This window comes from Plecotus auritus (genome assembly GCF_963455305.1).
Source record: "Plecotus auritus genome assembly, chromosome: 10".
NCBI classification, from domain to species: domain Eukaryota; kingdom Metazoa; phylum Chordata; class Mammalia; order Chiroptera; family Vespertilionidae; genus Plecotus; species Plecotus auritus.
Window position 1 is genome coordinate 21118419 of NC_137785.1, and position 12328 is coordinate 21130746.

At 51.5% G+C, this 12328-nt stretch overlaps 1 protein-coding gene across 1 annotated transcript in view; it reads left to right on the forward strand.

The window, feature by feature from the left end:
* The window catches only part of CMIP (c-Maf inducing protein), a 237598-nt gene that overhangs the window by 146817 nt on the left and 78453 nt on the right, over positions 1-12328 (forward strand). The window contains exon 2 of the mRNA XM_080645754.1: positions 4123-4248. Coding sequence (XP_080501880.1) covers positions 4123-4248 — 126 coding nt within the window. The remainder of the gene's footprint in view (positions 1-4122; positions 4249-12328) is intronic.

The window sequence follows — 12328 nt, forward strand, 5'->3', positions numbered from 1 at the left end:
TTATTTTTATTTTTTGGTCTAATTCAGCCTTCGCCCCGCACAGGAATCCAGTCCACTGCGGCTCTGACCACAGTGTTCAGATTACCAGGGGATTACCAGTTACCTGTGAAGTCCTCCCAAGAGTGTGAAAGTACCTCCGATGAAGGGCATCATTGGTCAGCAGCAGCTCGTGCCTCCACCAGAGAGCCATGTGTGGGGGCTTTGGATCCCGCTCTGTCCCATTGCCCTGGGAGACCTCGTGGGCTCTGTCTAGGCTCTGTCAATGATGATGATAATGATGATAGTGACAACAGAGGTAGTGACGGCAGTTAATTTTTCTTACTAAACATTTTATTTTAGAACAGTTTAAAATATTTTAAAAAGTTACAAAGACAGTACAGAGAGTTCCCGTATATACCAGCACCCCGTTTTCTCTGTTGTGAACATCTTACAATAGCATGAGACATTTGTCACAACTAATGAAGCAGTTTTCATATGCTATTGTGAACCCTTATATTTTATTCGATTTCCTTAGTTTTTACGTAATGTCCTATTTCTATCCCAAGATCCCATCCGGGATCCCTCAGTACACTTAGTCATTGGGTCTCTGTGTACTTTTCTTGGCTGGGAAAGTTGCTCAGACTTTCCTTGTGTTTGATGAGTACTGGTCAGGTGTTTTGAGGAATGTCCCTCATTTGGGTTTTGTCTGATGTTTTTCTAATGGTTCAATCAGAATTATGGGTTTGGAGGAAAAAGACCCCAAGAGATAAAATGTAGTCTTCTCATCATAATTGATTTTATTGAGCTTTTCTGTATGTTCCATATGCTATGCTAAGCCCCTGATAAATTGGATCTCCTTTAAGGCTCCTGATAATTCTATTAAATTTTCGTTTTACCATTATAGGAAACAGGCTCAGAGAGGTACAGTATCTTATGTAAAGACACACAGTAAGTGGCTCAAACGTAGGTCTCGTTGATTATGCAAATCTTGCTTTTAGCCAGGACTTCTTCAAACAATGGAAAAACAATACATCTATTAAAAACAGTATGTATTCATTTATACCCAACCTTTCCCCCCAGAACCTGCCTATGTTGCAACTTCAAATCAAGGCCACATTGAGACAGCTAAAGCAGGGACATAGGAAAGGCACACACAGGTGGTGAGTAAGCCCTCCCTCCTCTAAGATCACACATGTCAGTAGTGGTCATCTGGAGTGTGTTCCACAGGCGTGGTGTGGGCCCTGGGAAGTGTCTCCTCGTGCCTCAGGGTCTCTGAGGAGGCTGTGGTGGGAAATAGAAGTCTCGAGGCCTTTTGCTTAGTGTCCAAGGTGGGATTCTGAAGAAATGAAGCTGGCCATTCACTTGGTTTGGATAATCAAGTCCAACTCGGTATGATCACGCTATCCCCTTGCTGGGATTTTTGGAATGGGTTTTTATTTCTCTGTGTTGTTCGACATGGTGCAGCGATTTTCCAGATGCACCAGGGCCATGTCTTAGCCCATGTCCTCTGGCCTCTGTGCATTTCGAGGGGTCAGCGAGCGGGCTTTGAAGGCCGACTGGACCTTCAAGAGGGAGAGACGTGGAGATGGGAGGAAGGTGGAAAGGCCTTTGACGTATCCGGGCACACAGGTGTCATTGCTTCCTAAAGCTGACTTTTAAAAGGATTATTAATTATTTTTAATTTAAAAAAATAATAACCCAAAAAGCATCTTCTCAACTGTGTTATGTGTAGTGATTGTAAGTAATACTTGGATGAACTTTTTTATTTAGGAAACTATTCCTTCATTTACTAAGAAAGTGATCACCTCCTCAGCGTCAGGCTCTGTTTCAGTACTTGGAACAGGTGAGAAGTCCTGCTCTCGTGGTGCTGAAACACTGGCAGGGGAGGCAGACAGCAACAAACAATAAATATTGGAATGTGGGTTTGGAAGTGAGCATGTAGCCAACCCCACACCCTGGTTTCACTGATACTCTCAGGACAAGATGTGCTGTGGGCTGAATCATTTACTGCAGAATATTGAAAACATCATCATGCAGGGAATGCTGGAATAGGGCAGAGGGTGAGGGGCAATCCCACGTTTGCCTTTGGGGTGTGCAGCCACGGTGGCCCCTGGATTGCTGCCCCAGGGTGGGCCATGTGCTGGTGAGAACCACAGGATGAACTTGGCCGTCTCCCCGTGGGGTCTGAGCAGCCCGGACACTCACTGGGCCTGTGCAGAGCCTCCAGGCGGTTCTGCCCACTGCTCCTGTGTCTGCTCTGCAGCAGTCCCAGCGATGCTATGAACCGTGCCTAAAGCGCCTGCAGCACTCCACCCCAGGGGAGTGATCCCGGACCCCAGCTTCACTTTCCAGGCCTCCTGCCGTGGCCTGCCATCTCTCCAGGGCACTCCTTACCCAGCCCTCCCTCCCTTTGCCTTTTGGCTCCCCCCTGAACTCTCCCAGCCTCTGGCTGCCTCTGGGCCCTTTGCACTGGCCGTGGGCTCTGGGATGTACTTGCCCTCCATCTTTCCACAGTGCTCCAGTTCTCACCATACCCTATTTTGATTCTTGGTGCAGCACTGTTGCTCCTCATTAGTTTAATTATTTGGGAATTTTGTTTGTTTGTTGTCTCTTTGCCCCATTGGGCTCCTGTCTCATTCACTGCTGTATTCCCAGCACCTTGTTTGGGGCCTGAAACATCATAGGTGCTCAAATCTGTCAAATGAACAAACAAATGGAAGTCACACATTTTAAATTGCATCTGACCCTTTGTTGCAGTATGGCTTAGTAGGCAGGGTGCCAATTCCAAGTCAGCAGCTTAGTTCAAAGCTGGCCATGCCCCTCCCCAGCTGGGTGGCCTTTGGCAAGTCATGTGTCTGCCTCAGCCTCAGCTTTCTCATCTGTGCAATGGGGATGGCCCTGCACCTGCTCCATGGGACAGTTGTGAGGATTAAAGGAGACAGCACTTGCCATGTGCCCAGGGGTGCTTGGTGCATGTCAGCGTTTGGGAGCTGTGAGCTGTTATTCTCAGCTGTGCTATACTCACCTCTGACTGTGCTGAAGTCTGGCTTCCTAGGGGCCAGAGGAACAAGAATATCGCGAGGACCCAGTGCTAGTTCATCCACCTGACCCCGGGTGCCTTCTCTCTGTGATAGCAGAACTCAGAGAGCAGTGAGTGACTGTGACTTTCTCTTGTCCCACCCTCACGCCAGGACTGATGATGCCCTTTATCATTCTTTCTATAAACACAAGTTGTTGCATGCTTGCCATGTGCCAGGCACTGGGGAGAGAGAGCAGGCACAAAGACAGACTCGGGCCTGAACTGCAGGCTGGCCAGGAGGCAGACATCAACTCGATAACAGACAATATCAGTCCACAGTAGTTAACCCGGCTGGTGAGCATGGAGGGCTCAGGCCAGGGTGTGATCGGGTCGGTTCTGGGGTCCGGAGGATCGCAGGCTCTCCCCAGAAGCCTGTTGAGCTGAGACCTGGCGAGTAGAAGAGGAGAGTGACAGGGTGGGGCCGCGGCCTTTCTGGGACAAAGAGCGGGTAAGAGTGTGGTGCTGGCAGCAGGCCTATGTAGGAGCCAGGAAAGGGAGAGAAGCAGGGTGGGTCTGGAGGAGGAAGTGAGACCAGACCTGCGGGCTTGTCAGTGGAGGATGGGAACATCGATTTCGTGGTCGGACCACTGGGAGCCGTTGGAAATATGCTGAGCAGGAGAGTAAGGGGGTTGATTTGCCCACGTGGCACGTGGCCCTGGGTACTGAGTGGAGAAGGCATATTTGTGGGAAAAGAGGAGGCAGGGAGACCAGTGGTGGGCTGTGACTGCTCTCTGGGCAGGAGAGGGTGGTGGCTCCGCTGTGCTGCGCCCTGCTGTGCCAAGAGGAACAATGCACAGGCCTTGCCCCCAAGGTGCCCCCAGTCTAGTCCCAACTACACCCAAACAAACACACGAGCAAGTTTCCCCTATGGCTCCTGCCCTTCAGCTGGACGCTGCCTGCGAGGAAAGACGGAGTTCCTTTGTCCCTAGAGGTTCCAGGTGTCTGTTCCAGCTAGGTTTGCTTCTTGCCACAGTGGGGATGTTTTCCAGAACCTTCTTCTGAGGCACAGACGTTGTGCCTGATCTGTAACCAATGCATGTCTTTCTCTTTTGTTTTTGCTGCAGCCAACTGGGTACATGGAAAACTCCGTCTCCTACAGCGCTATTGAAGACGTTCAGCTGCTGTCCTGGGAGAATGCCCCGAAGTACTGTTTACAGCTCACAATTCCTGGGGGAACTGTCTTACTGCAGGTAGGAGAAATAAACATGAACAAGCACTTTCCTCTCCCAGCCCCACTCACTCGCCCTCCTCTTTTCCCTTGGAGGGAGACGGCCAACTATCAGAAGGGAAGGTTGTTTAATTTAAGGCGTTTTTTTTTGTTGTTTTTTTTTTTCTCCAAGTAAAGAAAATTATAAACCAGGGCTTACTGGGGGATGAGAGCGGGAATACACGCAGTTTGAGCTCCAGCTACATGCTTGCCACGATCTAGAAGCTTTATGCATTGTACTTACTTTTATTTCTCTTAACAAACCTGAAACATAGGTTTGCTGATCTCCACTTTACAGATGAGGAAACTGAGGCATACGGGCAGTTGTTAGGCCTTAAAAGGCGATAAGAAGCAAGTGAGCAGCAGATGTCACCTTTTGTTCTACTTTGACTGAGGTGGTTTCTTGTTTCTTGTTGACCTGAATATTCTGAGACTCCAATGGAAGTATAAGCCGTGCCCTTGGAAAAGTGAGCATTTTGTGTGTGTTGGTCAGGACTGTTGGTTGGAAATGATGCAAACAGTATTCAAACTATCTGAGGAAAAAGAGAAGTTGATGATGCTGTAACTGTTTTAAAGTAACTGGATGTCTAAGAGAGGACTTCAGGCGTAGCTGCATCCAGGGGTTAAATGATATCATTAATACTCCATGTCTCCGTCTGTCCATCTCCTGGCTCTGCCTCATTCTGTTGGCTTCATTGTCAGGCAGCGTCTCTCCATGTGGTGGGAAAGGTGGAATTCTGGCAGTCTCAAGTTACATTCTTGGAGCTTGTCATCCTTAAAAATGTGCAAGCCCATTTCCCTCCAGCATCTTTCTGCAAAAGCTCAGGGATGGTTCTGATTGGTTCTGCTGTAGCCCCATGCTCCCCAGGGAAGGCCCTGCCTGGATTACACACCCACCCTTGACCGCAGGCAGCTGTGCACTCTGAAAGCCTTACAGGACCTCGTGGACCGGGAGAGGTGGGTCCACCAAAAAAAGATAACATGGCTGCTGCCATACATACATGTGACATACATGTGATGTGTTCTATATCATTTCAGAGAGAGCTATACCCAGTTTCCAAGTCAGCAGCCCCTCATTTAGAGAGAGAGGGCACTCTCTCTTCTTTGGGAGAACAGTCTGCCTCGGCCTTTCTTTTAGGGGCGTTTTCTTTCTAACTCTGTCACTCCAGTGAGGAGACCAGCTCTGAGCCTAAAGAGATGCTTCCTAAAACCCGATTCATGAGCGGCCACTGGGTTGTGTAACAGTAGTGGAGCCAAAAGGCACAATGCAGTTAGGCCCCTGAGGAATGCTGAACTCAACAAGATGAGTGAACAGTTGAACATCCTTAGAAAAATTCTGTTCTTTACTATTATCTCTTCACGGACACCAAAGCCATGCCTGCCTTTCTGTTGAGTCTAGGAAAGAGGGGTCAGTTCCAGCCCCCTTGGCTGGGAAGAGCAGCGGTGGCAGCGGAGGGAGGCCACAGCAGGGTTCCATGGAAAGCTGGGAGAAGATGGGTGCTGAAAATCCCATTTGAATCACAGAGCACTGAGCTGGCCTGTCCCCTGTGCTAGGGGAGGGAGAGGAAGGCCAGTAAGCCTCTTGGCCCCATCCTTGAAGAACTCTGAGGTCCTCTGGGGAGACCGAGCCATAAACAAATGACTGTAGAGATAACAGCTAAAATAGAGGCACTTCCCAGAGGACTAGGATCCCGGAGCAGGGAGTGACTCACTCAGCCTAGGGGTACCAGAGAAAGCTTCCTGGATGGTGACGTTAGAACTGGGCACTGAGGGATGAGTAAGAGTGTGCCAGGGTGGGGGGTATATGCGCTGGGCAGAGGGAACTCAGCAAAGCATGAATTTAGGGCAAGGGGGTATTAGCTGCTTTGCAAGAGAGGGGAGGAATAGGGTTCAGAGCCTTATGGATGCGTCTACAGCTGTTTGGTCACAGCCAGATCATATAAGTCTTACTAACTGAATGAAGAAGCTGTGGCTATATTCTGGGGGCAATAGGGAGCCATTGCAAGCTCCTAAGGAGTAAGGGGCCAATAGAGGGATCAGTCCTGTTGCATGGCAGCGGGGGCTGGATATGTGAGTGTAAGAGGGAGGCTGGAGAAGGGAAAACCTTTAAATAGTCCAGCTGGAGAAAGGAGGCCCTGAGCCCCAGTGCCCTGGGTGTAGTGGTCTCTATGCCAGTAGGAGCAGCGGGGGCATCATCACTTCTGGAGCTGGAGGGGGCAACAGTACCCCCTCAAGGAAGTACCCTGAGTGTCACCTGCCCTGGGCGTAGAGGGGCAGTGAGGTCTGTAGGGGTATGGGTCACTGTGCAGTGCCTGGAATATCCCTTTAACTGAAGTCGTGGCTGCAGGCTGGCTGTGATGACTTGCCTGGCTGAGGCTGCACCCGGCAGTGGCCTCACGCAGAGCTCTCCCACTGTGCTGACAGACGGGCGGGCCTGTGGCTGCTCACTGCCCCTTGCTCACTGCCCCCTGCTGCAGTGGACAGTACAGTCCGTGCAGCCCAGTGGCCAGAGGCTAGAGCAGGAGAGCAGAGGGAGGAGGAGGAGGCGGCCGGCAGCTCCTGGGATCCAGAGCTGGACTCGGCTAGGACAGGGAAGCAGACACAGCCTCCACCCCGTCACCCAGGGGAGCCCAGGTGGGTGCACCTCGCCATTGCCTGCCTTGGTCTCTCTCGCTGTCATTTCCATCGGCTGCTACCTTGCTTCCTTCTTATTGCCACCCTCCTGCCCTCCCTTCCGTGATTCACGGGTGGTATGTGGCCGTCATGTTATATAAATGGGTTCTGAGTCATCTTGAAGATAGGCTTCAGGTGGAGCGGTCCAAGTGGTTATGGGGAGGCTGGGAGCCCGGGAGCCCCAGGGTGGTTGGCCCGAGGTACGGGCCGGGCCCTCCTCACCTGCGTTGTAGCGTCCGTGGGTCCATTCAGGTGACAGGGCCAGAGCCGTGGTGTGACCAAGCAGTCTTCCCTGCTCCGGGTGGAAGGGATGCCCAGAAGCAGCCAGGGGTGCTCAGGGCAAGGCTGGCCTGGAGAGCTTCATGGAGTGCTCGGGTCGTCAGAGGATGACAATGCCCTGAGCAGCGCTGTCCCTTCAGATGCCACTCACCACACAGGATCCTCTGCCTTTAAACTTAATTAAATCAAATTAAGAATGCAGCTCCTTGATCCACTAGACACATTTTGAGTGCTCAATAGCCACATGGAGTCAGTGGCTACTGTATGGGACAGGGCAGATCAAGAACGTTGCCATTGCCACCCACAGTTTTGGTGGCAGGCTGGCCCGTAGAACTTTTCCTTTGGACTCATGCTCCATGCACCGGGCCGCTCCCAGGGGGGGACTAGCCTCAGCATGCAGGCGGGTCTGCAGGGTCGCAGCACCCCTGCACCCCTGAGCAGGGTCCCTCCTGCTACATGTGGTACAGCAGCTCTGCATAGCGGCGATGTCAGGGGCTCGTAGGGTCCCTACCCTCGCCTACCTGGCATCTCTCCCCGCTCCCCTTTCTCAGGCTCTTCATATCCATGTGTGTCCGTTTTTCCTGTCTGTCTCTCTGATACTTTTCTCCATGTCTCCCTCCTACCCCTTCTCTCGTTCTTTATCACTTGCTCCATTTCACCACCTTGCAGTTTCTTTTTTTCTGGTATCTTTCCCCAGACACCTCTCTCTACTCCAGCCCTTTTCTCTGGGCATCTTGACTTAACTCTCTTTGTATCTCTCTCCTCTCTCCATTCCTCCCTCTGCTCTCTGTCCCTCTCCCACGGGACCTCCTTACAAAGCTGCTTTGTCGGAATTTGAATCCGTGTCTCACTCGGAGCTGACCTATCTGAGTTCAAGGAAGGTTAAGAGACGCTCTTAGGCAAATGTGCCTCCTCCCCAGCTCGGAGATGCTAAGCTGTCTGCCAGCAGGCTGAGTCCCACACAAAGGCGCCAGCCTTCCTGCCTGGGTCCAGTCGGTGTGTTTCTGGATGCTCTGATTTTCAGCGTGAGCTCCCTAATGCCATGTCATTAGGATCCCCGGTGCAGAAGGCACCTGTTTATCTTCTCTCCTCTGTGCCCTTTCTGCTGCTTTCCACTGTGAGGAGGGAGCTGCTTAAGCACATAACAGGTGCCGTGACAGCGCCCGTGGGGTGCGGCCCACGAGGCAGGGTGGCCGGCGTTAAAGAGCCGTGTGGGGCAGACCATCTTTGGGGACTTCTGCCTCGCAGTTGGGTTTCCGCGTATCCGTGAGTAGTGGCCGGGGCCCACTGCTCTGAAAACAAGGCTGCGGGTGGCCAAGACCAAGGAGAACCTTCTTCCCCGAGAGTGTCTGCTTCCTTCCCGGAGGGTTTCCAAGACCCGCTCCTCTCACAGACTTTCCGGAAAGTCCCCAGGAGGCCGGGCAACTGTTTACCCCAAACACTGGCAGCAGGGGCAGGGGCAGGGACAGGGCGGTTCCCTTCTTACTGGAAGCTGGAGAGAAAGACCTTTCCGGTCTGGCGATCACGTGCTGTTTTTTCCCTAAGAAGTTGGGCCGGGGAAGGAGGACTTGGCAACAGCCACCCCATGCACCCTTGGCTGTTTTTCTCACCTCTTGAGACAATGCAACAATAAGAGAGAACTTGGCAACTTTCGAAGAGGAAATTAAGCAGAATTTGCCTGGAACGGGGCCCTTTCAGTATTCGAAAGATTTATCACTGGGAGCAGCTGGCACCGGCCTGAGCAGGCCTGCCTCTCCTAGGACCTTTTTCCCATGCTTAAGTCGGTCTCCCCTGAGTGACCCTCAGGACTCTGAGCGGAGCCTCGGGTTCCAGAGGTCTGGGTCGTCCCAGCTCACCCGCCCACACTGCAGTATTGGGACTCTGTGCAGAAACGCGCCCGCTCCTCCAGGCCGGGCACAGCCCAGTCCTCTCTCCCTGTCCTTGGCAGGCACTTATGCCGGCACAGCAGTTCCAGACGTCCCCCAGCAGCCTCTGTCTCTTTAAAACTAGACAACCCGAAGGAAGAAGCAGTTCACAGCCCACCCTTTTGCAACCTCTGACTCCTTTGAAGAGAGGGGAAGTAGCGTGAGGATGCAGTGGCTGCACCCCACGATAGCTACCGTCTGGAGGAAAGTTATGGCCCCACCCTCTTGTTTGCCAGGTGGGGCCTCCTGTTGATTGGATCAGGTGCCAAATCCTTCTTCCTCCCTCGTCATCAGCATAATAGATTCAGATTTCCCAGCCCAATTCCTGGAGCCCAATGGAGCCGAGGTGTGGCACTGTCTCTCACGTTGGGGTGAACAGTAGAAAGAGTGGGCTATGGGGTCAGACAGACCTGAGTCCCAGCCCAGCTCTACATGCTCTACCTGTGTAACCTTGGGCAACAGGAATTACCTCTCTGGGCATCTAAATTGTCTGTGAACTGGACCCTGGATGTCATGAGGATTAGCAATACTACATGGGAAATACTTAGCACTGTACCTGATACACAGCAGGTGTGCAGAGAAAAGGCTGCCATGATTATTTCTAGAGCCTTAGTCAAATTTGGCTTGGGATATCAAGAATGAATAGTTTGTTTGAAATTCTATTACATGTGACATTTTTTAAATGAGCAGAATGGGTATAGTGGTGATTTATCCATTCATTCATCCATCCACCCACCCATCCATTTATTCATCCATCCATCCATCCATCCACTCATCCACCCACCCATGTATCTATCTATCTAACCATCCTTTCATTTAACAAAGGTTTCTCTGGGTTTTGTGGACATCGTGGTGAATAAGTCAGACATGGCCCTTGACCTCACAGAGCCCACAGCCTGGAGAGGAAGAAGAAAGAAACAAGCAACCGCAGGATAGTGCGATATGTTAGATGAGGTGCCATCACCTGATGGGTCAAGGATGGGGAGGGGCAAGTCACCATAAAGACAGGTATTCTGGAGAGTGACATTTCAGGTGAGGCCTGAAGTGTAAATAATTCAGTAGGCAGTGAGGGAGGGGTGAAGGCAGAATGTTGGTGGGATGTACACTCTGTGTGAAAGCCATACAACAAAACAAAACAAGCCAGGTTATGCTACAGGGACAAGCAGCCCCAAACTCTAAGTGGCTTAAGACGGCAAAGAATTATTTCTCACTCATGCTGCCTGTCCCTGGTGGGTCAGCTGAGAGCTTGGCTGGTAGAGCACACAGCGTCTGATTATCAGGTGACCAAGCGAGACCTGCTGAATGAATGACTGAGGAGTGGACTATGAGCTCCCAAATTCCCAGCACTGATTAGCAGTGCCAGGTACCATCAGGGCTGGTTGCACACAAACCGTGTAACAAACAGGAGCACAGTGCAGGCAGTGGCAGGTGCTAGAGGGTGGGGCCAGTGGCACAGAAGAGGGAGGGATGAGGGTCCCTTTCCTTCTTCCTCTCCTCCATCTTCCTCTCTAATTCCCTCTTTTTGTCTTCACTTGGTCATTTAGTCCAACCAGTGACACCTTCTGGGCATTGCCCTGGCCTTCTGTGGACCCTCAGAACCAATGGAATGACCCACATCAACACTAAACCAGCTTGGCCATACCTCCCAGGTTCATTTCCTACTGCTGCTGTGACAGATGACCACAAATTTAGTAGATAAAGTAACACAAATTTATTGTCCACAGTTCTGGAGGCCAGAAGTCCAACATGTGTCCCACTGGGCTAAAATCAAGGTGTTGGCAGGGCTGGTTGCTTCTGAAAGCTCTAGAGGAGAATCCATTCCTTTGCCATTTCCAGCTTCTAGTGGCCACCTGCATCCCTTGGTTCGTGGCCACATCACTCCAACCTCTCCTTCCATCTGTGACTCTCTGACCTTCTGCCTCCCTCTCATAAGGACCCTTGTGGCTCACTCAGATAATCAGAACGTCCTCCCCATCTCAAGATCCTTAACTAAATCACATTTGCAAAGCTCCTTGGCCCCCTAAGATGTCATATTCATAGGGGATTAGGATGCAGACAGTCTTTGGGGATTCTTTATTTGGCCTTCCTCACCTTCTCTGCTCCCTTCTCTGGCCACTGTGGTGTGTTAAAAAGCAGAGAAATGACTGGACCAGGAACATGCTGGAGCCACTTGTACCATCTGATACCGGCTCCTGAGAGCCCATCGTGTGCCTCTCTTTCCAGTTCTGGTCTGGGACAGAATCAGCCACGGTGGCATCACTCACAGCATGGAAGTCGGCAGATGCTGTGATCACTGTGGTGTGTTTTGTTTTTTATCCCGGGGAGCCTGTTGTTACACATTTATCAGCACACCAATGGCCACAGCTGTCACTGATACTGATCGCTGCTCTCTGTAGCGTGTTTGCACATGCTGGGCACTGCACTAAGTAAGTGTTTTACATAGATTTTCTCATGCGTGGGATCTTGGCGCTGCTGTCCCTGAGCATGGGATGTATTCTATCATCCTAATGAACAAGAGTTGTCATGAGACCACAGAGCTAGGTCAGCACTGAGAGGAAGTGACCCAGCACAGACCCTTCGGGATACTGCTGGTCCCTGCAGCCGACTCGCCTTTGTCACAGCCTCTGTGTCATCAGGGGACTTGCTCCAGTCACACCAATAGACCGTGGTAGATTCCAGACTTGACCCAGGTCTGTTGGAGACTCATTACTGCACAAGTCCCTGCATCACTCACACAGGTGAGCCCCAGTCTGCTCCCCATGCAGGGCAGATTCAACTCACCTTGCCTCCAGGTGTGGTATGAATGAGTCTCTGAGCCTGATTCCTCACTGAACTGGTTCATTTATTCAAGCCCAGAGATTTCCCCAAATTCTGTCCTGACAGAGAGCTGATGTTTCTATGGTGATTAGGGTGAGGAGGTGGGGAGACCTGGAACTCCTTGACAGAGAGAGACCCAAAGTTGTACACGCTGTGCATGCACCCGGGAGTGGGACGGGCAAAAGGTGGACTTTCAGGTTTAGAGGGAGGCCCTGGCCTTTGTGAGAGTCCCTTAACCATCAGGGTCAGGGTCACTTGGTGCAGGGCCGTGGGGTCGCGTGGGACTGGATGCTGCCTTTCTGTCCTTGGGGGTGGTCAGTGGAGAACTTAGACTGCCATAATATTGTGATTCACAGCATGAATCCAACC